Source organism: Myotis nattereri (genome assembly GCF_964212035.1).
Source record: "Myotis nattereri genome assembly, chromosome: 1".
NCBI lineage: Eukaryota > Metazoa > Chordata > Mammalia > Chiroptera > Vespertilionidae > Myotis > Myotis nattereri.
The window spans coordinates 36,359,515-36,385,146 of NC_138075.1; the positions used below are offsets into that span (position 1 = coordinate 36,359,515).

Genomic DNA, 25,632 nt, shown 5'->3' on the forward strand with positions numbered 1-25,632 from the left:
ACTGCTTTACTATATTTTATTGATATAAATACAATGTATTTCATAAGCATCAGCTACCATTCTACCACTACACAAGAAAAACAAAAGTCGAAAGTATTAAATAATGTGAAAATTACAGAAATGCTTTCACTTCCACAAAAGTCGTCTCTAACAGCGTCTTGCATACTTTGTACAATTTGCTTATAATTGGTCTGATAGATGAAATAAAACAAAGTTGAATTTATTCAAACTTTTATTTCTCAGTGGAAAATGCTCTTTTCATCAGAGGTGGTTGAGTTTTCCCGACATCAAACATCATTTCCAAAGGTGGGTTATTAAGAGAACACCAATCAGGAATACGGCCTGTCTGATTGTAATATTCCTTTGAGACAGAACGGCTCCCCAGTATGTCTTGCAGTGCTCCAAAAATAGCTCCTGGATGATAAAAAATATTTTTATAACTAAGATGAAAACTTTTACTTGAAAATTTTATGTACACACACACACCCACTTCATTATATTACAAGACAGAAAGGTAAAATCCAACATGCAATTCAAATTAATTCCAGTTAAGTTGTTCTATATTCTATCTATACTAATAAAAGCCTATGTAGTCGTCACACGGTAACAATCCATCACCAGGAGGCTGCGTGCACAGCGGGCATGCGCAGGTGGGTGGGGCTGCATGCGTGGCAAGGTGCGCATGGGTGGGTGGGGACTTGACGCTGCGTGCATGGCGCTGAGGCGGGCCCGAGGCGGGCCCGTGGCGATGCCGGGGGTCCCACAGCTCTGGCCTACCTCTTTGGGGCAATCCATCAAGGAGCCCTGAATGGGTGGGTGGGGCCTACCTCTTTGGGGCAATCAATCGCGGGGCTCCCACACTGTGAGCGGCACAGGCCAGGCTGGGACCGCCCCCCAAAGTGCACACAAATTTTGTGCACCAGGCCTCTAATATTTCAAATAATAAGTTAAGCCATAACTACTGTGTTATGGCCTATAACAGATTACAGTGAAAATGTAACAAGCATTACTGTGTCTAAAAGCAAGTGAGGCAGAGAGAGATGGAAAGTATTTTCAACTCCGTAAATACAATAAATACCCTTAGTTTTTCTTTGCCACAACTCTAAGATTATATGTTAATAAATAAAATGGCACTGCAAAACCCAAAAAGCATCATCATACCCAAAGAGTCTAGCCCTAACCGGTTTGGCTCAGTGGATAGAGCATCAGCCTGCGGACTCAAGGGTCCCAGGTTCGATTCTGGTCAAGGGCATGTACCTTGGTTGCGGGCACATCCCCAGTAGGGAGTGTGCAGGAGGCCGCTGATCGATGTTTCTCTCTCATTGATGTTTCTAACTCTCTATCCCTCTCCCTTCCCCTCTGTAAAAAAATCAATAAAATATATTAAAAGAAAAAAGAAGAGTCTATGCTGAAGACCTTATAAATACACCCCAAGGCAGTCTTTAAGATATAATTTAGTAACTAAATCCATTTGTCCTAGATCAAAATTACATTTTGATGAAACTACTAGAGATACATTTAAAAAGTCAATACTTTGTTTTTCTCTCAGAAAGATCCTGATTCCTATTAGCTAAAACTGCATCATTAAACACAAATCAGAATGTATACAAAAATACACATTCATGATTGTTTTTCTCTTTAAAGTAGTCTCTTTGTTAGGCTATTTCTTTATTTCAACTTCTTTATTTAGAAACTATCATTTTCTAAAACATTCAATGAACTCAGTCACAAAAGAAAGTATAATTATAAAATAATCAATTTTTTAACCCATCCTTATTGTTGAAGGTATTATAGATGTCCCCCTTTCTCCCCCCACTGACTCCCCCACTCCACAACTACCGCTCAGCCTTCACCACACTACTGTCTGTGTCCACTGTTATGCCTAAAGAATCAATTTTCACATGGCTCACAGATTAGCTTTCTCTAAGGAATAAAACATGTTTTAAGAAACGGTAGTAGGCCCCTCGCCAGTTTGGCTCAGTGGATAGAGCGTCGGATTGCAGATCAAAGGGTCCTGGGTTCCATTCCGATCAAAGGCATGAACCTTGGTTGCAGGCTCCTCTCCTGCCCAGGCCCTGGTCAGGGCTTGTGCAGGAGGTAACCAATTGATGTGTTTCTCTCACATAGATGTTTCTGTCTTTTCCTCTCTCTTCCATTCTCCCTAAAAATCTATGGGAAAATATCCTCGGGTGAGGATTTACAAAAAAGAAAAGAAAGAAAGAAATGGTAGTAGCATCACTGGAATAAATCCACAGCCCCCACTATTATGAGGGATGACTCTAATTGGACAAAGAAGTTTATTTTAAAAAATCAAAGTGCAGCCTGGTCGGTGTGGCTCAGTGGCTGAGCATCAGTTGATCTATCAGCCAGGAGGTCACGGTTGGATTCTCAGTCAGGGCACATGCCGGGGTTGCAGGCTCAGTCCCCAGTGTGAGGTGTGCAGGAGGCAGCCGATCAATGATTCTCTCTTATCATTGGTGTTTCTATCTCTCTCTCCTTCTCTCTTCCTCTCTGAAATCAATAAAAATGTTTAAAAAATATTTTAAAAAATTAAAATGCAAATGCCAAGAGAAATAGGTGTATAATTCTGAAAATGAACAATTTAAGGAAAAATGAATATTCATAAAAATTCTTTAATAGTTCTATTAGTTTATTAAGTGAGCAATTTTGGACACTGAACCATCTATTCTGTATCTCCATTAGTTATACTACTCAGGAACCAATTAGTATATAATCATTATATTTTAAAAACTAAATTCTTACCTCCCAACCAGGCCACACAATTAGCTTTTGCAGGTGGAGTATGAATACGGAATGTCTTGGTGCCAAGTGTTTTCTTATACTTTGGTTTTTCTACCAAATACCTTATTTCTGCAAGCAATCTATGGAGAAATCCTGGCAACATAGATGTGCCACCTATGATTACCAAGTTCTCTGCTAATTGCTTCCTGGTGTCTATCGGGCACTGTTATCAAAGAGAAAGAAAAAAAAAGGATTTATCATTAACTGTATAAATAATGCTTAGCTAAATTTAAGAAAATATATAGCTTAACTATTACACATTAAATAGATAATTATTTGTATTACAAAAGGGCCACAGAAAGGTTTCTTTGACAAGGGAGTTTTAAATGCTGCAAATATAACCACCCTAATATTGCCACATACTCATAGAGAACTTCACAATATTATACCCAGAGCCAACTGTCGAGTGGGAAGATAACATTTTTGGAAAAACTGTTTCCATATTAGTGCTCTCTAAGAATTAGAAAAATGTTAAAATCCTTCACTGATGTTATATTTTTCATAAAAGTTATTGAGTGGAGCTCTAGAGGTAGACAATATCTTCCAATGTGATGTACTTCACATAAAGTTCTATGATTCCACAATCATTAAACAAAAGAGAAAAATTATCATATATACACTGAGATTTAAAATTCAATATTACCCAAACCTGCATTTGAAGAAACTATAAACCATACTAGCTACAAAATAAAAATCTGATATTGCTACTATGGACAAATGAATGATATGTCCATAATACTTACTATCCCTAAGTTTGAAATATTTCAGGTACTATATCATAGTGCCAAAGTAAAACTAAATAATTATTACATTTAACATAAGAGCTAAAATACATAACCAGTCCTAGCCAGTTTGGCTCAGTGGATAGAGCATCAGCCTATGGACTAAAAGGTCCTGGGTTCGATTCCAGTCAAGGGCACGTACCTAGGTTGCAGGCTCCTCCCTGGCCTGGGCCCTGGTCAGGGCTCATGCAAGAGGCAACCAATGGATGTGTTTCTCTCACATCAATGTTTCTCACTGTCTTTCCCTCTCTCTTGCACTCTTCCTAAAAATCAATGAAAAAAATGTCCTCGGGTGAGGATTAACAAAAAAACTAACAAACAAACAACAAAACAACACTAAAAATAAAATAATGTAACTGATGGCTAAAATTAAAGAATGTAAATTTTAAAATTTTCTCTAAAGGGCTATAGTCATAAATTTAAACGTTTTACTAAATAAAAATACCTGCATAAGGGAATCCAATATTAAAGTGGCAACGGATTTCTCTTCATTATCTTGTTCAAAAAGAATTTCCACAACCGAATCCCTAATGAGATTAAAAACAGAGTGCTTTGTTGGCATCACATAATATGATACAGAATATACCATTAGTTGTACTGACACATTTTAAAGTACCAATATCTTGTTAATGTAGAATAATTACTAAAATACAACATGTTTGCATTTATAAATGCGAATAATAGTACCTGCCTCACAGGTGTTGAGGTGATGATTCAATGAGTTAATACAACAGTGCCTGGCACATAGAAGGCACTCCCTAAGTATTGTCTATAATTATTATTATGTATAGATTTACATCTATTTTGTCCAGCTATACCTCCTTAAACTTAATAACAGAAAAGGAATAGAATTCTATAAAAGTTAGTAAGACTCAACAAGCAGATCAGTAATACAAGAGGTCTAAAAACAACAAAATCTGCCCTAGCTGGTTTGGCTCAGTGGATAGAGCGGCAGCCCGTGGACTAAAGGGTCCAGGGTTTGATTCCAGCCAGGGGAGGTTTCTCTCTCCAAGTCTCTATAAAAATCAATGGAAAAATATCCTCAGGTGAAGATTACAAAAATAAACAAACAAAATAAAAAATAAAAACAAACAAAATCCTCCTCCCCCAAAGCATTTGTTTGTAAAATAATACATAGCCAACACTGCTAGTTGCCTAATAAAATATCCACTTTTCATTTTTTTCTGGCCCCCGCCACCCCCCAAATTAAAAGAACCCTACTTTGAGCAGTACAAGGAAGATCTCTGTGGCATCAGAATAGTTCTATATCTTGACTGTGGTGGTGGTGATTAAATCTACCTGTGTTAGAATTACACAGAACTATTCATATACATTACACCACTGCCAATTTACTGGTTTTGATACTGTATTATAGTTATGTAAGATATAAGTATTGAGAGAAATTGGGTGAAGAACATATGGGACTTCTCTATATTACCTTAGCAGCTTCCTGTGAATCTACAATTATTTGAAAATTTAAAAAAGATAGGACTCCATTTTTATAGTGGATATAATGCCCCAAGTAGAAACACTCTATCAGCCCTTCTTGCTGCTAGATGTACCTAAGTACCAGACAATAAAATGGAGGCAGAAGGGGTATATGGAACTTCTAGAAAGTCTCCATAAAAAAAGAGGATGGTTCCTTTTTCTTTCCCTTCCTAGAACAGCTTGCTTGAAACATAGATGTATTAGCTATAACTCCAGCAACTATACTAGACCCCAAGGCAGTGATGGTGAACCTTTTGAGCTCGGCGTATACGCATTTTGAAAAACCCTAACTTAACTCTGGTGCCATGTCACATATAGAAATTTTTTGATATTTGCAACCATAGTAAAACAAAGATTTATATTTTTGATATTTATTTTATGTATTTAAATGCCATTAAACAAAGAAAAATCAACCCAAAAAATGAGTTCGCGTGTCACCTCTGACACGCGTGTCATAGGTTCGCCATCACTGCCCCAAGGAAAAAGGCTACACCCCAAAGATAATAGAGAAAAAATGTTTGGGTCCCTGATGGGAGCTGTCATACCATCCCTGGGCTATCTACATCTGAACTTCTGTTAAATGAGAGACAAGCTTCTGTCTTGTTGAAGCAAATTCTTTGAAAGGCCAACAATTTATTTTAGTTCATTATTTTGCTCATAAAAATTAAGGTCTAACCTGATTGATCCAAGGACATGTAAAATCTTCTCTCCATCTAATGGGTAGTCAACATTTGGGGGTGGTGAGGGACGCTGAAATATAAGTAATGTAAATATATAAACAAATACAAATAAGCTTCTGAAAAAAGAATATACATTTATTATGAACTTACCTCAGTATTCCCATCGATATTAAATTTTGCTGCTTGGATTTTTAGTCCACGTTTCAGATCACTTACAAAGCAAGTGCGCACTGGAAAGAAAAGGAGAGTTAGTTATGGTTTGTGATTGAGTCAATCTATGTCTCTGTTAAAAAAAAAAATCCCCTTCAAGTAGACATACTAATTATCCACTCATTCAACTTTTATAAACTATACCTGTCTTTAGCTAGCTTATAACAATTTACTCACAAATAAAAAACCTTGCTGTTCATCAAGGAGTCATAAGACATGTTGTGTTCATCTAACATAAAACCACATTTAAAAAAAAAAACACCTTTGAGGAAACTATTCCTTATATAAAGATTACCATAATAAAAATAAATTTTAGCATCATGAAAATGTGTAACTGAATAGAATGTTTCTTTGAACAAGATGATCCATACCTCTATATCTAATCTTATGTAATTATCTAGCTGATTCTTTTTTTTAAATCTTGGTTGGTTAGAACACAAAGCCAAATTTTGCTCCTAGTTATAATAACACTCCATAGTTTTCAGTTTTTTGGCATGATTATTTTCTCCCTTTTGCCACAACCCAATACTATCACTTTCCTTCCACTATAGAACCATTTTTGTTTTTATACTTTAAAATTTCTTCTTTTAAATATTATTTCTACTGCAAAGTATCTTTTATAATAAGCTATTTAAGTTATTCTCAGAAACAGGTAAGGTATAAAACATTTTTTTAGTAGAAACAAAACTGATGTTGAGTGCAAGAAATCTAATGATTTGGTTAATTATTTACAAAACATAGTTAAATATATATTTACATATATAAAATCATTTTCGTTCACTAATTCAAAATATATTTAAGAATCCACAATTTTAATATGTTAGACAATAAGCTAGGTGCTTAAGTTACTTATATATGTTATATTTTATTCAAGTCCTGTGAACTTTCTAAGTAAGGCAAATGCCAGCCTGCAAGATCACATATAGTTGGCAGGGAAAGGTGCTCTTCTTTATTTTTATTTATTTATCTTATTTTTTAGAAATATTTTTATTGACTTCTCTTTTTTTTAAGAAAAAAAACCTACACGACATAAAACCAGTGGCTTTCTTAAGCAATTTAACTATAAGTTCGTACTTTGGAAAGTACTAATTTTCTAGTAACCCTGTATATTATATCTGTAATTGAAAAGTTTCTTCAATAAACATATCATAAAAAATTCCCAAAGCTTACATAAATCTGGAGAAAAATAAAAAAATTACATTATTCCATAGCCTATATATGAAATATTTTTGGGAATTACATAATGAATTTAGTACATTTTGTATCTGTGTAAATATTTTAAAACACATGCCATCCAAACCAATACTAAAGAATCAAAGGGACAAAAATAGGAACTTAGTTTACCTTTAATGTCCTCTAAGACACCTTCTGGAATTGAACCTAAAACAGAAATTTTATTTAAAACTATACAATCTTATAAGCAAAAACAGTCTCTTATATTGCATTCACATTTCCATTTCAGCAAAATTTTAAGTACTATAATTAAAAAATATATATATTTTTGGTTGATTTCAGAGAAGAAGGGAGGAGAGATAGAAACATCAATAATGAGAGAGAATCATAGATTGGCTTCCTCCTGCATGCCCCCTACTGGGGATCGAGCTTGCAACTCAGGCATGTGCCCTGACCAGGAATCAAACCCTGACCTCCTGGTTCACAGGTCAACGCCCAACCATTAAGCCACACCAGGCAGGCACTACTATAATTAAAAAAACAACAACAAATAGAATAATTAAATTTGCTTTTAGGGAAGAAATTTCATCATTCAAAGCCAAGCCAAAGCACAGAAGTGAAAGCCAGGTGTGCACAAAGCACTACTGCCTGTCACTACTCATAAATTTGACAAAAATAAGATCCCTTAAAAACGTAGTGAAATAACTGGCATAAGACAGAAATTACCTTTCTACCATACAAAGAAAAGAAAATCTTTTCTACCATAAGAGATTTGTTGGTTATCTTGTGGCACTTAGAAGAAATACAGGGCTTAAATATGAGTTATTTTTATTTTACAAAGAGTGAAATTTCAAGTTTACTTATCTTTGCTATAACACATGATTGTCAGTAACATGCTAACCTAATATCCTAATAAAAGAGAAACATGGTAATTAGCGTACAACCGCTACCCTTCCCATTGGCTAATCAGGGTGATATGCAAATTAACTGCCAGCCAAGATGGCGGCCGGCAGCCAGGCACCTGGAAGCTAACATGAGGCTTGCTTGCTTCAGTGACGGAGGACTCCAACGTTCCCCGCCTGCCTTGCCAGCCTCTGAGCTTGCAGTTTGAAACATTGTAACAAATATAGAAGCTAAACAAAAACCCAGAAACCTGCTTTCAGCGAGCCGGGATCTCAGAGTTGGAGTTATACATTGTTTCGATTATAGAACCCAAAAAAACCAGATACCTGCATTCAGCAGCAGAGGCCTCAGAACTGGAGCCAGAGCTAAAGCTGGCCCAGAATAAAAAAAAAAAAGAAAAAAAGGAGCAGTTGGGAGCTTCCGTCACCCACCAGCCTGAAAACAGCCCTCAGCCCCTCACCCAGACTGGCCAGGCACCCCAGTGGGGACCCCCACCCTGAAGGGTGTGTGACCAGCTGCAAACAGCCATCATCCCCTCATCCAGGCTGGCCAGGCACCCCAGTGGGGACCCCCACCCTGATCCAGGACACCCTTCAGGGCAAACCAGCCGGCCCCCACCCGTGCACCAGGCCTCTATCCTATATAGTAAAAGCCCAGCACCGGGATTAGCGGAGCCGAGAGGCCTCCCGGCACCAGGATCAGCGTGACAGGGGGCAGCGCCCAAACCCCGATTGCCTTGCGGCTCTGTGTGTGACAGGGGGCGGGGCCACACCTCCCTATCCGCCCTGTTCTGTTCGTGACAGGGCAAGGCGCCCCAACCACCTGATCAGCCCTGCTCTGTGCCTGATAGGGGGGAGCTCCCCAACACCCTGATTGCCCTGCGGCTCTGTGTGTGACAGGGTGTGGCGCCCCAATCCCGCCCCCCACCCCACGGGCCCTGCTCTGTGTGTGATGAGGTAGAGCCATAACCTCCCCATCGGCCCTGCCCTGAGTGTGAGAGTGGCGGAGCCCCAACCCCCTGATCGGGCCTGCTCTGTGGGTGATAGAGGGCGGCGCCCCAACCCCCTGATCTGCCCTGCTCTGTGTGTGACAGGGGGCGGTGCCCCAACTCCCCTATCGGCCCTACTCTGTAAGTGACAGGGTGGAGCTCCCCCACCCCCTGATGGGCCCTGCTCTGTGCGTGACAGGGGGTAGCTCCCCAACCCCGTGATGGGCCCTGCTCTGTGCGTGACAGGGGGGAGCTCCCCCACCCCCTGATGGGCTCTGCTCTGTGCGTGACAGGGGGCAGCGCCCCAACCCCCTGATTGGCCCTGCTCTGTGCGTGACAGGGGGTGGCGCCGCAACCTCCCCATCGACCCTACCTTGAGTGTGACAGGGGGAGGTGCCCCAACCCCCCAATCGGCCGTACCCTGAGCGTGACTGAGGGTGGCATCGCAACCTCCCGATCCTCCCTGCTCTGTGCATGACAGGGGGCGGCACCCCAACTCCCCAATCGGCCCTGCTCTGAGCCCGACCAGGGGCTGCACCTAGGGATTGGGCCTGCCCTCTGCCACCCGGGAGCAGGACTAAGCCAGCAGGGCGTTATCTCCCGAGGGGACCCAGACTTCGAGAGGGCACAGGCCGGGCTGAGCGACCCCCTCTTCCCCCCCCAAGTGCACAAATTTTTGTGCACCGGGCCTCTAGTATATTTTAGAAAAAGGATCACATGCAGACTGCTACTTTTTTCCTTCAAGGTAAAGGCAACATTTTAAAAAGTGAGTGAGAGCCCTAACTGGTTTGGCTCAGCGGATAGAGTGTTGGACTGCGGACTCAAGGGTCCCAGGTTCGATTCCGGTCAAGGGCATGTACCTTGGTTGCGAGCACATCCCCAGTGGGGAGTGTGCAGGAGGCAGCTGATCGATGTTTCTCTCTCATCGTTGTTTCTAACTCTCTATCCTCGCCCTTCCTCTCTGTAAAAAGTCAGTAAAATATATATTTAAAAAAATAAAATAAAATAAAAAATGAGTGAGACAGTACTTAATCAAAGAAATCTAAACAGAAAGCCTTGGAAGATGGATGTTTGGATATGTGATTTTGCTGCTAAAAATCTTGTTTTCCAAATCAGACTCAGCAACAAAATTTTCTAACCAAAATACAAAATCTTCTAAACTCAGAATTTCTTTTTTTTTAATCCTCACCTGAGGGAGAGAGAGGGAGAGAAAAAGAGAGAGAAACCTCAAACCTCGGTTGCTCAGTTTGCCTGCCTCCCGCACAGGATTGGGCAATCACCTGACCGGAATTGAACCCTCGACCTTTCAGTGTATAGGGTGAATTCTAACCAACTTCGCCAGGATGTGAACTCAGAATTTTTAACTTATATTTGGGAGAATAAAAAAGCATAATATTTTGTATAGAATTTATTTTTGCCTCCCATATGTGCCCCAACCAGGGATCAAACTGTACCATAGGTATGTGTCCTGATCAGGAATCGAACCTGCAACCTTTTGGTGTATGAGATGACACTTCAACCAAATGAGCCACCTGGCCAGGGTTTTCCAACATTTACTCAATGTTCAGGCACTATATTAGATTCTATTGAAAAATAAATAAGACAGGGATCCTCAAAGTCTACTGAGGGAAACTGGTAAGCTAAGAGGAAAATATGTTACATGTGCTACAGTCATTACTGTTGAAGGCTTAACAGATAGGGGAGCAATTTATTCTGCTTTAGGAAAAACAGGGAAGGCTTCAAAATTAAATGACATTCCAGATTAGTCATGCAGAAGAATCAAAACCCCAACTAAGAAAAGCATTCCAGGTAAAGCAATAGAATAAAGGAAGGCACAGGGTTGTAGTGCTATGATCCCTAGAAGACCATATGAAATTTACTATAGTTGAAATAAATGCAAAGGGCTGAGTTTAGCATTTAAGGCTAAGAGGCAGAATAAAGTCAGATTGTGAAGAAACATGTATATCAAATGGATAATTTGGGCTCTAACCGGTTTGGCTCAGTGGATAGAGTGTCGGCCTGCAGACTAAAGGGTCCCAGGTTTGATTCCGGTCAAGGGCATGTACCTTGGTTGCGGGCACATCTTCAGTGGCGGGTATGCAGGAGGCAGCTGATCGATGTTTCTCTCTCATCGATGTTTCTAACTCTCTATCCCTCTCCTTTCCTCTCTGTAAAAAATCAATAAAATATATTTTTAAAAAATGGATAATTTGGATTTTAGCCAGTGGGAACCAACAAAAGTTCCCAAGCAAAAGAGCAGTGTAATCGCAACTGTAATAATGAGGGCCTAGTTTACAATGTCCTTATTTTCAGATGTTCAGTGGTGTGGATGATTTTTAAAAAAGATGGAATTTAAAAGAGACTTCTAAGGGAGGACAAAGGACCTGATAACTCCCAGTTTTCTAAAAAGAACGACATAAATATGTTATCCTTATCTAAGAATGATTCACTGAAATGGAGTTAGAGAAGGAGATAACATGTTCACTTAAGTCTTAAGTTTGAGGTGCCTAGAGACATGCCTAGTTTACATCTAATGACCAGTTGGAAATATGAAATGAAGTTTAGAAGGGTCAGGTCCAGGGATACGTTTGAGAATCAACAGCATTCCTGAAAGTCAAAGGAAGAAGTAACATCAAGAGTACATGATAATTAAAAATGTCAAAAGTTTGGAGTTAAGCCCTAACCGGTTTGGCTCAGTGGATAGAGAGTCGGCCTGCAGACTGAAAGGTCCCAGGTTCGATTCCGGCCAAGAGCATGTACCTTGGTTGCGGGCACATCCCCAGTAGGAGGTGTGCAGGAGGCAGCTGATCGATGTTTCTCTCTCATCGATGTTTCTAACTCTCTATCCTTCTCCTTTCCTCTCTGTGAAAAATCAATAAAAATATATTAAAAAAAAAAAAATTTGGAGTTAAAAAAACACGAGTTGTGCCCCGCCAGTGTGGTTCAGTGGTTGAGCACTGACCTATGAACCAGAAGGTCATGGTTCAATTCCTGGTCAGGGCACATGCCCTGGTTGTGGGCTCAGTCCCCAGTGGTTAGGGGGAGCGGGGGGAAGGGGGGTGCAGGAAGCATCCGATCAATGATTCTCATCATTGATGTTTCTATCTCTCTCTTTCCCTCTTCTTTTCTCTCTGAAATTAATAAAAACAAACAAAACCCATGAATTGAAAAATGAAAAGCGAATAATGTAAACCACACTTAAATAGTTTAAAATGACTTTACCCATCACAGAGGGAAGGCTCTGTTCTTTAGCAGCACCTGTGTCAACAGTACATTGCTCCAATAGTTGAGTTTCCAACTCCCTGAAAGTAAAAAAAAGTTACTGGAACTAAAATACTGCAACTGATATCCTTTTCTTATTTAATACTGCACCAGTGGGGTCCCTCGGCCCGGCCTGTGGGATCAGGCCAAAACCGGCTCTCCAACATCCCCTGAGGGGCACTGGATTGCCAGAGGGCGCAGGCCAGGCTGCGGGACCCCACTGGTGCACGATCAGGGCCTGGGAGGGACACGGGAGGTTGGCCAGCTGGGGAGGGACTATGGGAGGGCTCCTGGGCATAACCAGCGTATCTAGCTCAGTCCTGACCAGCCGGACACCAGCAGCAAGCTAACCTACCAGTCGGAGTGTCTGTCCCCTGGTGGTCAGTGCACATCATAGTGAGCGGTTAAGCAGTTTTAGCATATCATTAGCATACTACACTTTGATTGGTTGAATGGCCGACTGGACAACAGGACACTTAGCATATTAGGTCTTTATTATAATGGATGTTTACTATATAATGTATTATGATGCTTTAAGAAAAGCGGTTTTATTTTTAAAAGAAAAATATACTAAAGACTAACAGAGAATGAAATGAGTAACATTAAATGTCCATATTATAAGTCCTCTACTAAACACTGTCAAAAAATTAGCATCTGTTTTTGTGACACAGGTAAAGAAAATGTGCTAGATTCCAAGACACTTACCTGTGCAGGGCTTTTCCTCCTAGGGGGAGTGCTCCCCAGCAATTTAGTACTGGGATTCCTTCATATATCTATAGGGTAGTCAAGGACATTACTATTTTAGGAGACAAAATGTGGTTTCCTTGATATTTTCCTCACCTTCTGCAGTATTGTTTGAAATCAGCAAATTCTTACTTATTTAAATTTTTAATTTTTATTGATTTCAGAGAGGAAGGGAGAGGGAGAGAGAAACATCGATGAGAAAGAATCACTGATAGACTGCCTCCTGCATGCCCCACACTGGGGATCGAGCTCGTAACTTGGGCATGTGCCCTGACCAGGAATCAACGCTCACCCACTGGGCCACACAGGCAGCTTATTTCTTATTTTTTAAAGTTACAGAAAAATCGTACTCTTTTTTCATATTCTTCCCCAAAGAAAAAGGTTAAACACACACACACAGAATTCATTAGTTAATGCTGGGGTGTCCAATAAAGTAGACACTGGCCACATGTGGCTAATTCAGCACTTGAAATGTGGCTAGTCTAAATTCAGATGAAAAGTAAGACTAAACTCCACACCAAACTTCCAAATTTAGATTTAATACAAAAAAGCCCCTAGTACAATATCTCATTATTTTAATTTTATTTTTTAAATATATTTGATTGATTTTTTACAGAGAGGAAGGAAGAGGGATAGAGAGTTAGAAACATCGATGAGAATTGATCAGCTGCCTCCTTCACACCTCCTACTGGGGATGTGCCCGCAACCAAGGTACATGCCCTTGACCAGAATCGAACCTGGGACCCTTCAATCCACAGACCGACGCTCTATCCACTGAGCCAAACCGGTTATGGCTATTTTTATATTGATTAGTCTCTTTCATTTGTACTTTATAAATGCAGCTTAGAAAAATTTTAAATTATATTATGTCTCACATTGTATTTCTATTAAACAGTACTGAGACAATAGTGCAGAATATTGTACTGTGGGTTTGCTACCTTATTTTATATATTGTTTTTGCTGATGTTCTGTCAGTATAATATTTATAAAAAGGAAAAAAGTATATTGGTAAAAGCATTGGCTTTGGCAACAAACATGGGTATATATTTTGGCTATATGCTTGTATGACCCTGAGTTAACAACCTATCCAAACTTCTAATCTTCTCATTTACATAATGAGAATAATATTTAAGTTACAGGGCTGTTATGAGACTTAACACATAAAACGCTTTATATTTAAAAAGCTATTGCCTAATTTAGTTCCTTAGGAGTCAATGATTCTTGATTCCTTTTCCCTAAGTATTTCTCCTAATAAATAAACATATTTCAACCTCCTTTTCAATGTAACAATATCCATTGTAATATTTCTGAGATACATATACTCTGCTTAAATGCTTCTAATGAAAAGGAATTTACCAGTTTATAGTCAGGAGTTCCATTCTGGGACAGCTTGAATTACTAGAGAGTGTTTCCTGATGTTGTGAATGACATAAAACTATGGCACTGCCCTGACCGGTTTGGCTCAGTGGATGGAGCGTCGGCCTGCAGACTGGGGGGTCCCAGGTTCGATTCTGGTCGGGGGCATGTGCCTTGGTTGTGGGCACATCCCCGGTGGGGAGTGTGCAAGAGGCAGCTGATCGATGTTTCTCTCTCATCTATGTTTCTGACTCTCTGTCCCTCTCCCTTCCTCTCTATAAAAAAATCAATAAAACATATTTAAAAAAAAAAACACAAAAAACTATGGCACTTACTGAGCAAGTTACTATGTGCCAGGTCCTTTGCAAAATACTTTACATACATTACCTCCCTCAAGTCACACAATGCCTCTGTCGCTGGAATTATTATAATTCCCATTTTATGGAAAAGGAAACTGAGGCCCAAAGAGATTAAGCTACTTGAGCAGTATCATACAACTAGTAAGAAGCATAGCTGAGATTTACACATATTTGATTCCAAAACCCAAACCCATAAACCCTGTGCCATACTGCTGCCATGAGAGTCTCTGGAGATAAAAGAGAAAAATGTATTCAATATCCACAGTGAGCCCTACAGCTATTGGAGGGCAGATTTCATATCACCATTAAGTTTTCATTTTTCTTGATTTAACTTTCGCATTTCAAGTTTCTCCAATTACTCTCTGTATGATCTTTTCTTAAAACTTGACTATCCTAGTTAACTTCTCTAATATGTCCAATTAGCTGATGTTCCTCCTAAGAACTGAACATAATATTTATGAGGTCTAATCCCTGGAGTATATACTGGGACCAAGTCATAATAATAATTTCTACAAAAAGTAAATTCAGGTCTCACAATCTTGTGAATTTTTTCCACATGATAATTTATATCTGTACATGGTAACCCAAAATAGTCTGACGTAATAAAAACCATTTTTAATTAGCCCAATTATTTTAAAGTAGAGTAAAAATTTGCAAAATTAGCTTGTTGACAAAAAAAGATACAGGTAACACCAGGCTTTCTCTATATCCACAATCCAGGACCATAGCAGAGTTTATCCCAAGTGTCAGAAGAGCCATTAGATGGCTTGGAGCAAGCAAGACAGACGGAACCTAGAAAACAAAAGCAGAATGAGTGTCAGTAGTTGAAAGTGTTTGCTTTACATTTCAAATATATTAAAAAAAAACCCTCAAGGGAACGTTATATTTATTTATATTATGATATCTAGTCAACAATTTTATGGCACTAAATTAAGAACTGCTTTGGTGATTTATTTGAATTTACACATAATCGAAATACAGTGTAATAAATAAAAACATTCTTTAAGCCCTAGCCCATTTGGCTCAGTGGATAGAGTGATGGCCTGCGGACTGAAGGGTCCCAGGTTTGATTCCAGTCAAGGGCACATGCCTGGGTTGCGGGCTTGATCCACAGTAGGGGGCGTGCAGGAGGCAGCAGATCAATGATTCTCTCTCATCACTGATGTTTCTATCTCTCTCTCCCTCTCTTTTCCTCTCTGAAATCAATAAAAATATATGAAAAAGAAATTCTTTAAATTCTTTTTCTCTCTCTTAGAGGGGAAACTGAGAGATAAAAGAAGAGATCTAGAAACATAAATTCAGGGGAAAATGCTAAATTTAAAAATAAAAAGATGTTTTTACCATCAAAACGAAAATACAGAAAAAGAATTCTTGATTGTCTTTATCCACAAAGGCAATCCACAAAGTTTGTAATATGAACTATATTTTAAAACCATTATAACATAGCAGTTAAAATTAAATGGAAGAACTATAAAAATCCTTAGTTCTGTGTAACATTTTTCAGTGAAAATCTGCCAGTTCTGGTGGCACTTCAAATATTAAATATTCAATCAAAACATGAAAGTCCATCATAACCAAGTGACAAATAAAATAATGGCTATATTCCTCTTATTTAAATTGCAATAGCAGGTATTCTAGTTATATATGATATAAGGATACACAAACACAACTAAAACTGTAAGTATAAACACAGAGAATCATCTGTTTTATTCAGATAAAAGCTGCCATGATTTCTTGTTTTTGTCTGTGTTCTCTCTACTGAAAACCAAACTCCTAAATCTAAGGATAAGAGGAATGTAACCTGTTTCTCTGTCTTAATACATAAATAACTTAGAAATATTAATTGCCCTATCTCATAAAGACATTATGATTTTTTATATATTTTGAGCTCAGTAGAATGTATGAAAAAATACATATATATGATTAATTTCTTTTTAAAAAAATGATTTTATCGATTTCAGAGAGAGGAAAGGAGAGATAGAAACATTGATGAGAGAGAAACATCGATTGGCTGCCTCCTGCACACCTCCCACTGAGGATGGAGCCTGAATCCCAGTCATGTGCCCTGATGGGGATTCAAACCAGTGACCTCACAGTGCTGGGATGACACCCAACCAACTGAGCCACACACGCCGGGCTTTCTTCCTTTCTTTTTTATTTTATTTACTTTTGAGAGAGAGGAGAGAAGGGAGAGGGAGAGAGAGAAAAACATCAGTTGGTTGTCTCCCAACTAACATGGAGCCCGAGCAAGACTGGAACCTGCATCTTGGGTACGTGCCCTGACCAGCAATTGAATCAGTGACCTTTCAGTGCACAAGACTATGCACAGAATTTCTATGCTGAACACATTTTATACAATCTTCTAGTTTCCCTTGCTGAAAAATCCTAAATTCCTAAGGTAGAGATTTTTAAAAATTTTATTAATAAAGATTATCTGTATGATCTTTTCTTAGAATATGAAACTTAATAATGTGAAATCGTAATTTGGTCTTTAAAATAATCCTAACTCCTATGAAATGAAAGTTATAAGAAATATCACTAATATCAACACGTAGGAGTCATTCCTGGCACTGCCTACCTAGTTTAAGGGAAACATTACTTGAGAATTCCATTTAATAGGAATTAAAAGCCTAAAATAAAAGAACTGAAAACTTCAGAGTACTCAGCATAACTGAACAATAGAAAGGAGAAAGACCTGGAAGAAACACATCATAAACTCCACAGTAAACAATATACCTTTCAATTCTGGAAAAAAAATTAGAAAGTTCCCAAACAGAAAAAACTATATTAAAATAAATAAATAGCCCTGACCAAAATGGCTCAATGGTTAGAGCTTCAGCCCTTGCACCAAAGGGTCTTGGGTTCGATTCCCATCAAGGGTACATATCTGGGTTGCAGGTTCAAACTCAGCTCAGGCAGGGTGAGTGCAGAGGCAAACGACTGATGTGTCTCTCTCACACAGATGTTTTTCTCGCCTCTCCCCCTCCCCACCCCCCAATCTCTCTAAAAACCAATGGAAAAAATATCAGATGAGGATTAACAATAAAATAAATAACAGAAACATCAATAAATCAATAAGAAGAAATCTTCATTTATCTAATTAGTGGATGAAATGCTAACTATGCATGAAATAACTATACAAAGAAAGAAAATTTCAGGAGGCTTTGCTTAATACTCTGTCATCTGGTTCCTCAAATGCACTGGGTAGTATATACAATGAAGGAAATAAATGAGGACCTTTAGTTTAAGCTTTAAGTGCCTACCAAAAACAACATATAAAACAGGTACCTCAAAATACTTGAAGAGAACGCGAGTGAGTGTCTCTCTGAAGTGGGAAGGGCATAGTACTGATTCAATAACCACGACTCGGCGATCTCTGGGATTCACCAACAAATGTCTGAAAAGTAATAGTTTTGGGTTTTTAATTAAAAAAAATTTTAAAAAGTAAATAATAGTTTGTATTTATTTTGGTACATAATGCAATTTGTTAAGAATAGAGAAACTATACTACATTAGTTTAAAATGCTATATAACAAAAAGACATCTGCATTTTATTACCCAGGAAAGATAACATTACTGACCTCTTGCTACAATTCATGCACTGTGTCAGAAACTTCACATCTATTAACTTATCTCAAAAGACAAAAATAACAACCTACTTTGAATAACTTGGGCCATTAAAAAGCCATTTTCTTTCTTTAGGTTACAAAATTAAGAAAAAAATATATGCTCACAAAACGCCAATTATGATGTAAGTTTATTACTTGAAAAATATAAATACCCTAACACTTCTATTACCCATTTTGTACACTGTTTTTACCATTTTGTATATTTTCCTTAATATGTAATATAATATACTGCATGCATATATTTTAACAGAAATATTCATTCCATAGTTGTTGTTCTGCAACATGCTGTTTTCAATTACCAATATATCTAAGGCACCTTTTTGTATCAGTACATACAGACACAGAACTCTTTTCTGAAGTCTGTTTCATTATAAGGGTATACAATAATTTAAGTTCCCAACCACTTTTATTAATGGACATTTTATTTATTTTCAACATTTCCTTATGCTTAACTGTTTTCTAGTTTCAAATATATTTGGAAAAGGTTGAAAATAAGCAAGTAAAAATGGCAATGGAGTAAATTTTTTTCTTCTTCAGATATAATACAACTAAATATCACTATGACTGGCATTAGGAAAATCTAATAACAAAAGCTGGGGGGAAAAACAAATAGCATTAAAAAAAAACACAAAACAAAAAAAAACAAATAGCATTGCATCCTACCTGAAATACAGTATGTGGATAAATTCCTTTAGATAGGAATATAATTCTTCTGTATTGATATTATACTGAACAACTTTGATAGGCTATAAAAAATTAAAATAACTTGTTAATTTATAATAAATATTTTCAAATTAAAACATGCTCATTTATCTTACCAATGTATTTTCTGAATCCATACATTTCATATGTTATTGATCTTAATGATGCATCCCAATACCAAATACAAACTGATGTGCTAGTCTCTTCTGCTACAAGTGCTTTTATAAAAGCAGACATGCTCATAGTTGATTGTTAAATAAGGGAATACTGTCTGTATTAATGTGAAATTTGTATGAGTTCCTATTAGGCAAGAGGAACTGAATATATGATAACAGAGTTATTACCTTCATCAAGAAAAAAGCAAGTGATAGCACAATTTACAATAGCTAAAATTTGGAAACAGTCTAAGTGCCCATTAGCAGATGAGTGGATTAAAAAACTGTGATACATCTACACAATGAAATACTATGCTGGTGTAACAAGGAACTCCTACCATTTGCAACAGCATGGATGGAACTGGAGAGCATTATGCTAAGCAAAATAAGTCAGTCCGAGAAAGATAAATACCACATGATCTCTCATTTGTGGAATATAATGAACAACATAAACTGATGAATGAACACAGATCCAGAGACAGAGAAGCATTGATCAGACCATCAATCCTCAGAGGGTAGGTAGGAGAGGTTGGGGATAAGGGGGAGAGATCAACCAAAGAACTTGTATGCATGCATGTAAGCCTAACCAATGGACACAGACACCAGGGTGGGTGAGGGCATGAGCGGGGGTGGGGCTGGGGGTGGGCAATGAGGGGATAAGGACACATATGTAATACCTTAGTCAATAAAGAAAAAAAAGAAAGAAAGAAAAAGCAAGTTATTAACTTGGTGGCCACATAGGTAGGTACTCTTTCAGACCTACGTTTTAAAAGTTTATATGAGTCTATGTCAGGGGTGGGCAACCTTTTTGTGAGTGCGTACCAAAACCAGCAAAATCTCTGACTCAAAATTCTTCTGCGTGCCAACCCTAATTTTTTGAGAACATGTTATGCCTACATGATATCTCTTAAGGTGTATGTATGTGAAAAACCTTGAAGAAATAATAAAATTCATTCGAGCGACAAAAACACAGTATATGATGATGAAAAATACATTTATTTTTTAATGTATACATGTACACTGATAGTCCGACAGAAAACTTTATGACTCCGTTTGATATTATCAGTGGGACTTTTGCTGCTGCATCACTGATGACAGAGATTTTACATCAGGTTTATATTTCGTGACCTTCAGAGATATGCACGAGCTACTACTTTCATGCGTCAGGCTACTCCTATTACGAGACTTAACAAAATTCATCACTGAGAACAAAGATTCACAAGCGTATGTGGATGAAAACATGGAGAGTAACGCTGTTGCAAAGTTTTTTAAACTGAAAAAAATTTCTGGAATGGCATTCCAAGTCCTCAATAGTTCGTTTTCGACACTTCTCTCTGGTACTCCTGTCATTAATCGCTTTTTTTCAATGTTTTCCAACTCAACTATAAGGTCAATAAATTTCTGCTTCCAAATTGAGCTACTCTGAAATTCAATCAACTGCATTTCAAAGTCAGCCATGTCTATGGTCTTTAAGATAACTTGTTATGTAAAATTATTTATTTATCTAAGATGCACCTACACTGAATTTATCTGAAAATAAAAAAGTCGATATTAAGAAAAAAACTGTAAATGGAAGATTATACGAGAGGGTTTTGTGTGCCAGCAAAAGTTACTGGCGTGCCATGTTTGGCACGCGTGCCAGGGGTTGCCCACCCCTGGTCTATGTATTAGGGGCCCTCTTGTGAGTGGACCCTTTTCAGAGAGGAAGGGAAAGGAGAGAGAGGGATAGAAACATCAGTGATGAGAGAATCATTGATTGGCTGCTTCCTGCACACCCCCTATTGGGGATCAAGCTGCAAGCTGGGCATGTGCCTTTGAGCGGAATAGAACCCAGGCCGATGCTATATCCATAGAGCCAAACCGGCTAGGACCCTTTCACTACTCTTTCTTGGGCTGCATTTACTCTTGGTCCCACCTTAACAATAGCCCCACTGGCTGGCTCAGAGCTCAGTTTCATCTGTATTGTCTCAGTACTTACTGACCAACATTTTCAATCCATCATTTCTTTTTAATTTTAATATCCCCAAGACACCCTCTAGCCACATTCAGTTGCAAGCCAAACTGAGGGACCAATTACTGGTTTTTGATAGTGTTCTGATTACAATTACATGAGTTTTATATGGTCTACCCCAAACCTGTTTTTTCATAAGCCTGTTTTTGTTTGTGATCAAAGTGAGGTTTTTCAGGAACACAAATATTAAGTTATGGCAGAAATATCTATATTGGATTTTAAAAGGTGAATTTATGGCAAGGAAAATTATTCTTTCTACTGTTGTACAATTCCTAATTTGCCAAATTAGCTTTGGCAAAAAACAACTGTCTTTTAAAAAAATGTTTTTCACAGTTCTTTGGATCTTGGAATTTACAAATAAAGGACTGAAGACCCATCTTATATTTTGAACAGAGTAAGAATAAAGGTACATTATAAAGCTCAGAAAATTATTTTACTAAGATTAAAAACTTTCTCTTGATATATAATTCCATCTATATAAAATATACAGAAAAGGCAAATCTTTAGAGACAAAAAGACTGAGTGGTTGGCTGTCGGTGGGAATGGGTATAAATTCTAAATAGGCATTAGGAATCTTATTGGGATAACAAAGAAGTTTTAAAACTGGACTATGGTGATGATTATAGAACTTACTAATAAAATCAGTGAATTGTACACTTAAACAGGTGAACTTTATGGAATGGATAAACTAAATAAAGAGTTTAAAATTTTTTCTTGGAAAACAGTAATAAGGTATGTAATCAGCACTGTGTTAATCAATCTTATTTGAAGTCACATTTAAAAACATTTTACATCACAGTGTTTATTTCTAATTTGTTTAAGAAAATACCTTAGGCATGCCAGCTTTTTTTATCACACTAGGAATTATGCATCTTGGACTGGTTTCTCCAGCAAATCCACATCTGAAAATAAACAGAATATTGAAATACTCAACTTATAACAGTCTTTCTATATATTTATCACAGAAACAAGTTTTTCTGTATTTGTTTAAAAAACACAAACACCTGGGAACATCACTGATACATTCAAAGGGACAAAAAAAAAAAGTTAATCCCATCTATTTATAATTGCACATTAAAAGTGAAAAACTGTTTCAAATTAGCAACCCTGGATCTGTACTGTATTATGTGACTTCATTCATATGACTTACTTATTAGTGCATCATTCTAATATTACTAGATTCTATACTGACATGTTTTCTTTTGGTCTATTTTTAAAAAATACATATTTTCATTGATTTCAGAGAGGAAGGGAGAGAGAGAGAGAGAGAGAGAGAGAGAGAGAGAGAGAGAGAGAGAAAGAAAGAGAAAGAGAGAGTGAAACATCAATGATGAGAGAGAATCATTGATGGGCTGCCTCCTGCACACCCTACACTAGGGATGGAGCCACCAACCCAGGCATGTACCCTGACCAGGAATGGAACTGTAACCTCCTGGTTCATAGGTCAACACTCAACCTCTGAGCCATGTGGCCTCTTTTGGTCTATTTTTAAACTATGAATATTTGACATAGTTAGAATCACACTATTCATACATCATACACTCATAATAATAAACTTATAATAAGTTTTTCATATTTAGTTTTCATTGCTATCATTTCATTTTTTAAACTTTTTAAAAAATATATTTGATTGATTTTTTACAGAGAGGAAGGAAGAGGGATAGAGAGTTAGAAACATCGATCAGCTGCCTCCTGCACACCCCCTACTGGGTATGTGCCCAAAACCAAGGTACATGCCCTTGACCGGAATCGAACCTGGGACCTTTCAGTCCACAGGCCGACGCTCTATCCACTGAGCCAAACCGGTTAGGGCTTCATTGCTATCATTTTAAATAGTGCATAGTATTTAGTATTTCATCCTTTTAAAAAACTATTCCCCTTTCTTGAGTATTTAGGTATTTCCATTTCTTTTTTTCCTTTTAATATATTTTATTGATTTTTCACAGAGAGGAAGGGAGAGGGATAGAGAGTTAGAAACATCGATGAGAGAGAAACATCGATCAGCTGCCTCCTGCACACACCCCACTGGGGAGGTGCCTGCAACCAAGGTACATGCCCTTGACCGGAATCGAACCTGGGACCCTTCAGTCCGCAGGCCAGCGCTCTATCCACTGAGCCAAACCTGCTAGGGCTAGGTATTTCCATTTCTATTTCATGTTAGTGAAACACATCTTTGCTTAAAGTGTTGCTAAAAAATGATCACCATTTAAGTTTATTCTGAGGGTTATCTCTTCTTGTCCTGCTTGTCTGCAGTACTGCTCTCCTTCTATTTATCTCCAAATAGCTCTTTCCACCTTCTACTAACCACAACTCCATGTTTACTTGCACCAGTGCTCCTCAAATTTCCCAGGATGCAACTCATCAGTCAGCTTCAATTTTTCTTTTACTTTATAGATTCATCTTATCACTGGTGTCTTTGTCAATAGTCATATTCCTGTATTGCATCTTTCTGCTTCTCATTTCCTTAACATATTTATATTTGGGTGTCAGCCTCAAGATATTTATTATGCTAGAAATAAACCTTTAAGAGTAAATTTAAAAATGTAAACAAGGGAAAATATTGCATCAGATAGTAAGAGAATGGACTAGTTAATCCAAGGACTATTTAATTCAATTCTGGTGCACCTGAGGTTCAATTTCTAAATAGGCTCTTTGATCCTCTCTATATATAAAAGCCTAAGCGACCATCGCAACCGAAACAACCAAACAGACGACTGACCAGGCTGCGTGGGGCGACCAGGCCGGCAGAGGTGGGCAGAGGGGGCAGTAAGAGACGACCAGGCCGGCGGGGGAGGCAGTTAGGGGTGACCAGGCAGGCAGGAAGGTGAGTAGTTAGGAGCCAGTGGTCCCCCTTGAGAGGGATGTCCAACTGCCGGTTTTCGGACATCCCCTGAGGGGTCCTGGATTGGAGAGGGTGCAGGCTGGGCTGAGGGGATCCCCCCCTGACCTCTATGCACGAGTTTTGTGCACCGGGCCTCTAGTTTATTCAATAAAGTTATTAAATACCTACTACATGTTAGCCATTAAGATTTTATGTACATGAAGATTTTCAAATGTTTCCGTTTAAAATATATACAAGATGCAATTCTGGTTGTCACTCTCCTCTGTCTGGAGCCCAGTACAAGGGCCCTCAACCTGGAGTCCAAGGCCCACTTTGATACGCACCAATCCCTGAAACCAGGTGCAAGTGCATTAAGGTGTGTATATGTGGCTTTTGTTCGGTCGTCAGAGGGATGGATCTATGCCATCCAAAAGGTTGAGAAACATTACTCTAGTAGTGTTTACAAGTTGCCTATTAAAACATGTTATTTTTGCTCATCTAAGAGGATTTATTTGGGGGAGGGGTGCAATCTCGAGAGTCTCATCTGTAGGATTCCACCTCTTTGACGTGTCCAGTCAAAAAGGTGGGGAGCAATGGCCCCGCCATGGACACACTGGGATCTCCAGCACCCACAGACGCTCCTTCGGTGGTTAAGGATGGAGATGGTCATCGGGCTGCCGACTCGGTTGCCAGAGTCCTGAGCTGAGAAGCCCAGGGGAAGCGGGTCTAGCTCCCCGCTGTCATCCCCGCAGGGGTCACCCCAAAGGGTCTGTTCGATTTGGGGTAACTACCCGACCACCCCGCGCATCGGCGAAGGCAGTTCTCCCCAAGCCTCCGCGGCCTCCCTGGGAGTCAGAACCCGGCCGCCCCCGGACCCTCGGTATTCGCACCGCCCACGGTGGAATCGCAGTGGCCATCACTGGGGGGAGTGGGGACGTGAGCCGGCAATGAGGGCCGAGCCGGGCCTGGGAGTCGGCCACCCGCCCTTCTCCCCAGACGACCGCAGCCGGCGCCGCGACCACTCACTTGGTAAAGGCTTCTCCCAGGTCGATCACGACCGCCGTCTTCTCCCCGCCGCTCCCCAGGCCCTCGTACAGCGGCATGGCTGCCGGTGGGCAGGCAGACGCGGACCCGCGGGCCTAGGCTCTTTGGCTCCGAGGGGGCGGGGCCAGGGCGGCGGTGACGGCGGGGGCCTCGCGTGGCCGCGGCGCGCCGGCCCCGGGCTGTCCCGGGCTGTGCCTCACTCGCGTGGGATCCACACCTCGCAGGCGGCCCGGTTCGTGGGACTAAGGAGGAAGAAATGCGCGTTCCGCCGCTGGTCTGGGTTCGGGGGGCGCGGGGACGAGGGGAGCCCAGGCGATCAGGCGCGCCGGCCGCCCCGAGGGGCGGGGCCACCCGGGGTCCTTCCCGCCGGGCACGCCCTGCAGGGGCCCCGCGGGTGGAGGCTTCCTTTGCCAGTCCCTGGCGAGGTCTCTGATCTCCATGCCGTAGCCCAGAAGCTCAAAAATGCGGAAAGAGAAGGCAAAACCTCAAAAACTGTGATTCGGGCTGTCATGAGCGAACTTTGC

General features: G+C 39.5%; 1 protein-coding gene across 1 annotated transcript; it reads right to left on the reverse strand.

The window, feature by feature from the left end:
- Positions 1-25,318, reverse strand: ACTR10 (actin related protein 10). Its single transcript, XM_081104441.1, has 13 exons — positions 25,091-25,318; positions 22,073-22,145; positions 19,039-19,121; positions 18,035-18,143; positions 15,431-15,538; positions 12,993-13,060; positions 12,249-12,328; positions 7,307-7,342; positions 5,903-5,982; positions 5,749-5,822; positions 4,030-4,111; positions 2,764-2,965; positions 1-414 (listed from the first exon to the last, which is right to left on the reverse strand). The coding sequence occupies exons 1-13, from the start codon at positions 25,165-25,167 to the stop codon at positions 233-235; spliced, it is 1,254 nt and encodes a 417-aa protein (XP_080960567.1). The 5' UTR covers positions 25,168-25,318; the 3' UTR covers positions 1-232.
- Positions 25,319-25,632: the final 314 nt, after the last annotated feature.

Excerpts from the sequence above, each read along its gene's own strand:
- ACTR10 (XM_081104441.1), bottom strand. The coding sequence starts at position 25,167 with ATGCCGCTGTACGAGGGCCTGGGGAGCGGCGGGGAGAAGACGGCGGTC. Across the intron at positions 18,144-19,038 it reads ATCCACATACTGTATTTCAG|ACATTTGTTGGTGAATCCCA; the intron begins GTAGGATGCAAT and ends ATTACTTTTCAG. Across the intron at positions 2,966-4,029 it reads TATTGGATTCCCTTATGCAG|TGCCCGATAGACACCAGGAA; the intron begins GTATTTTTATTT and ends CTTTGATAACAG.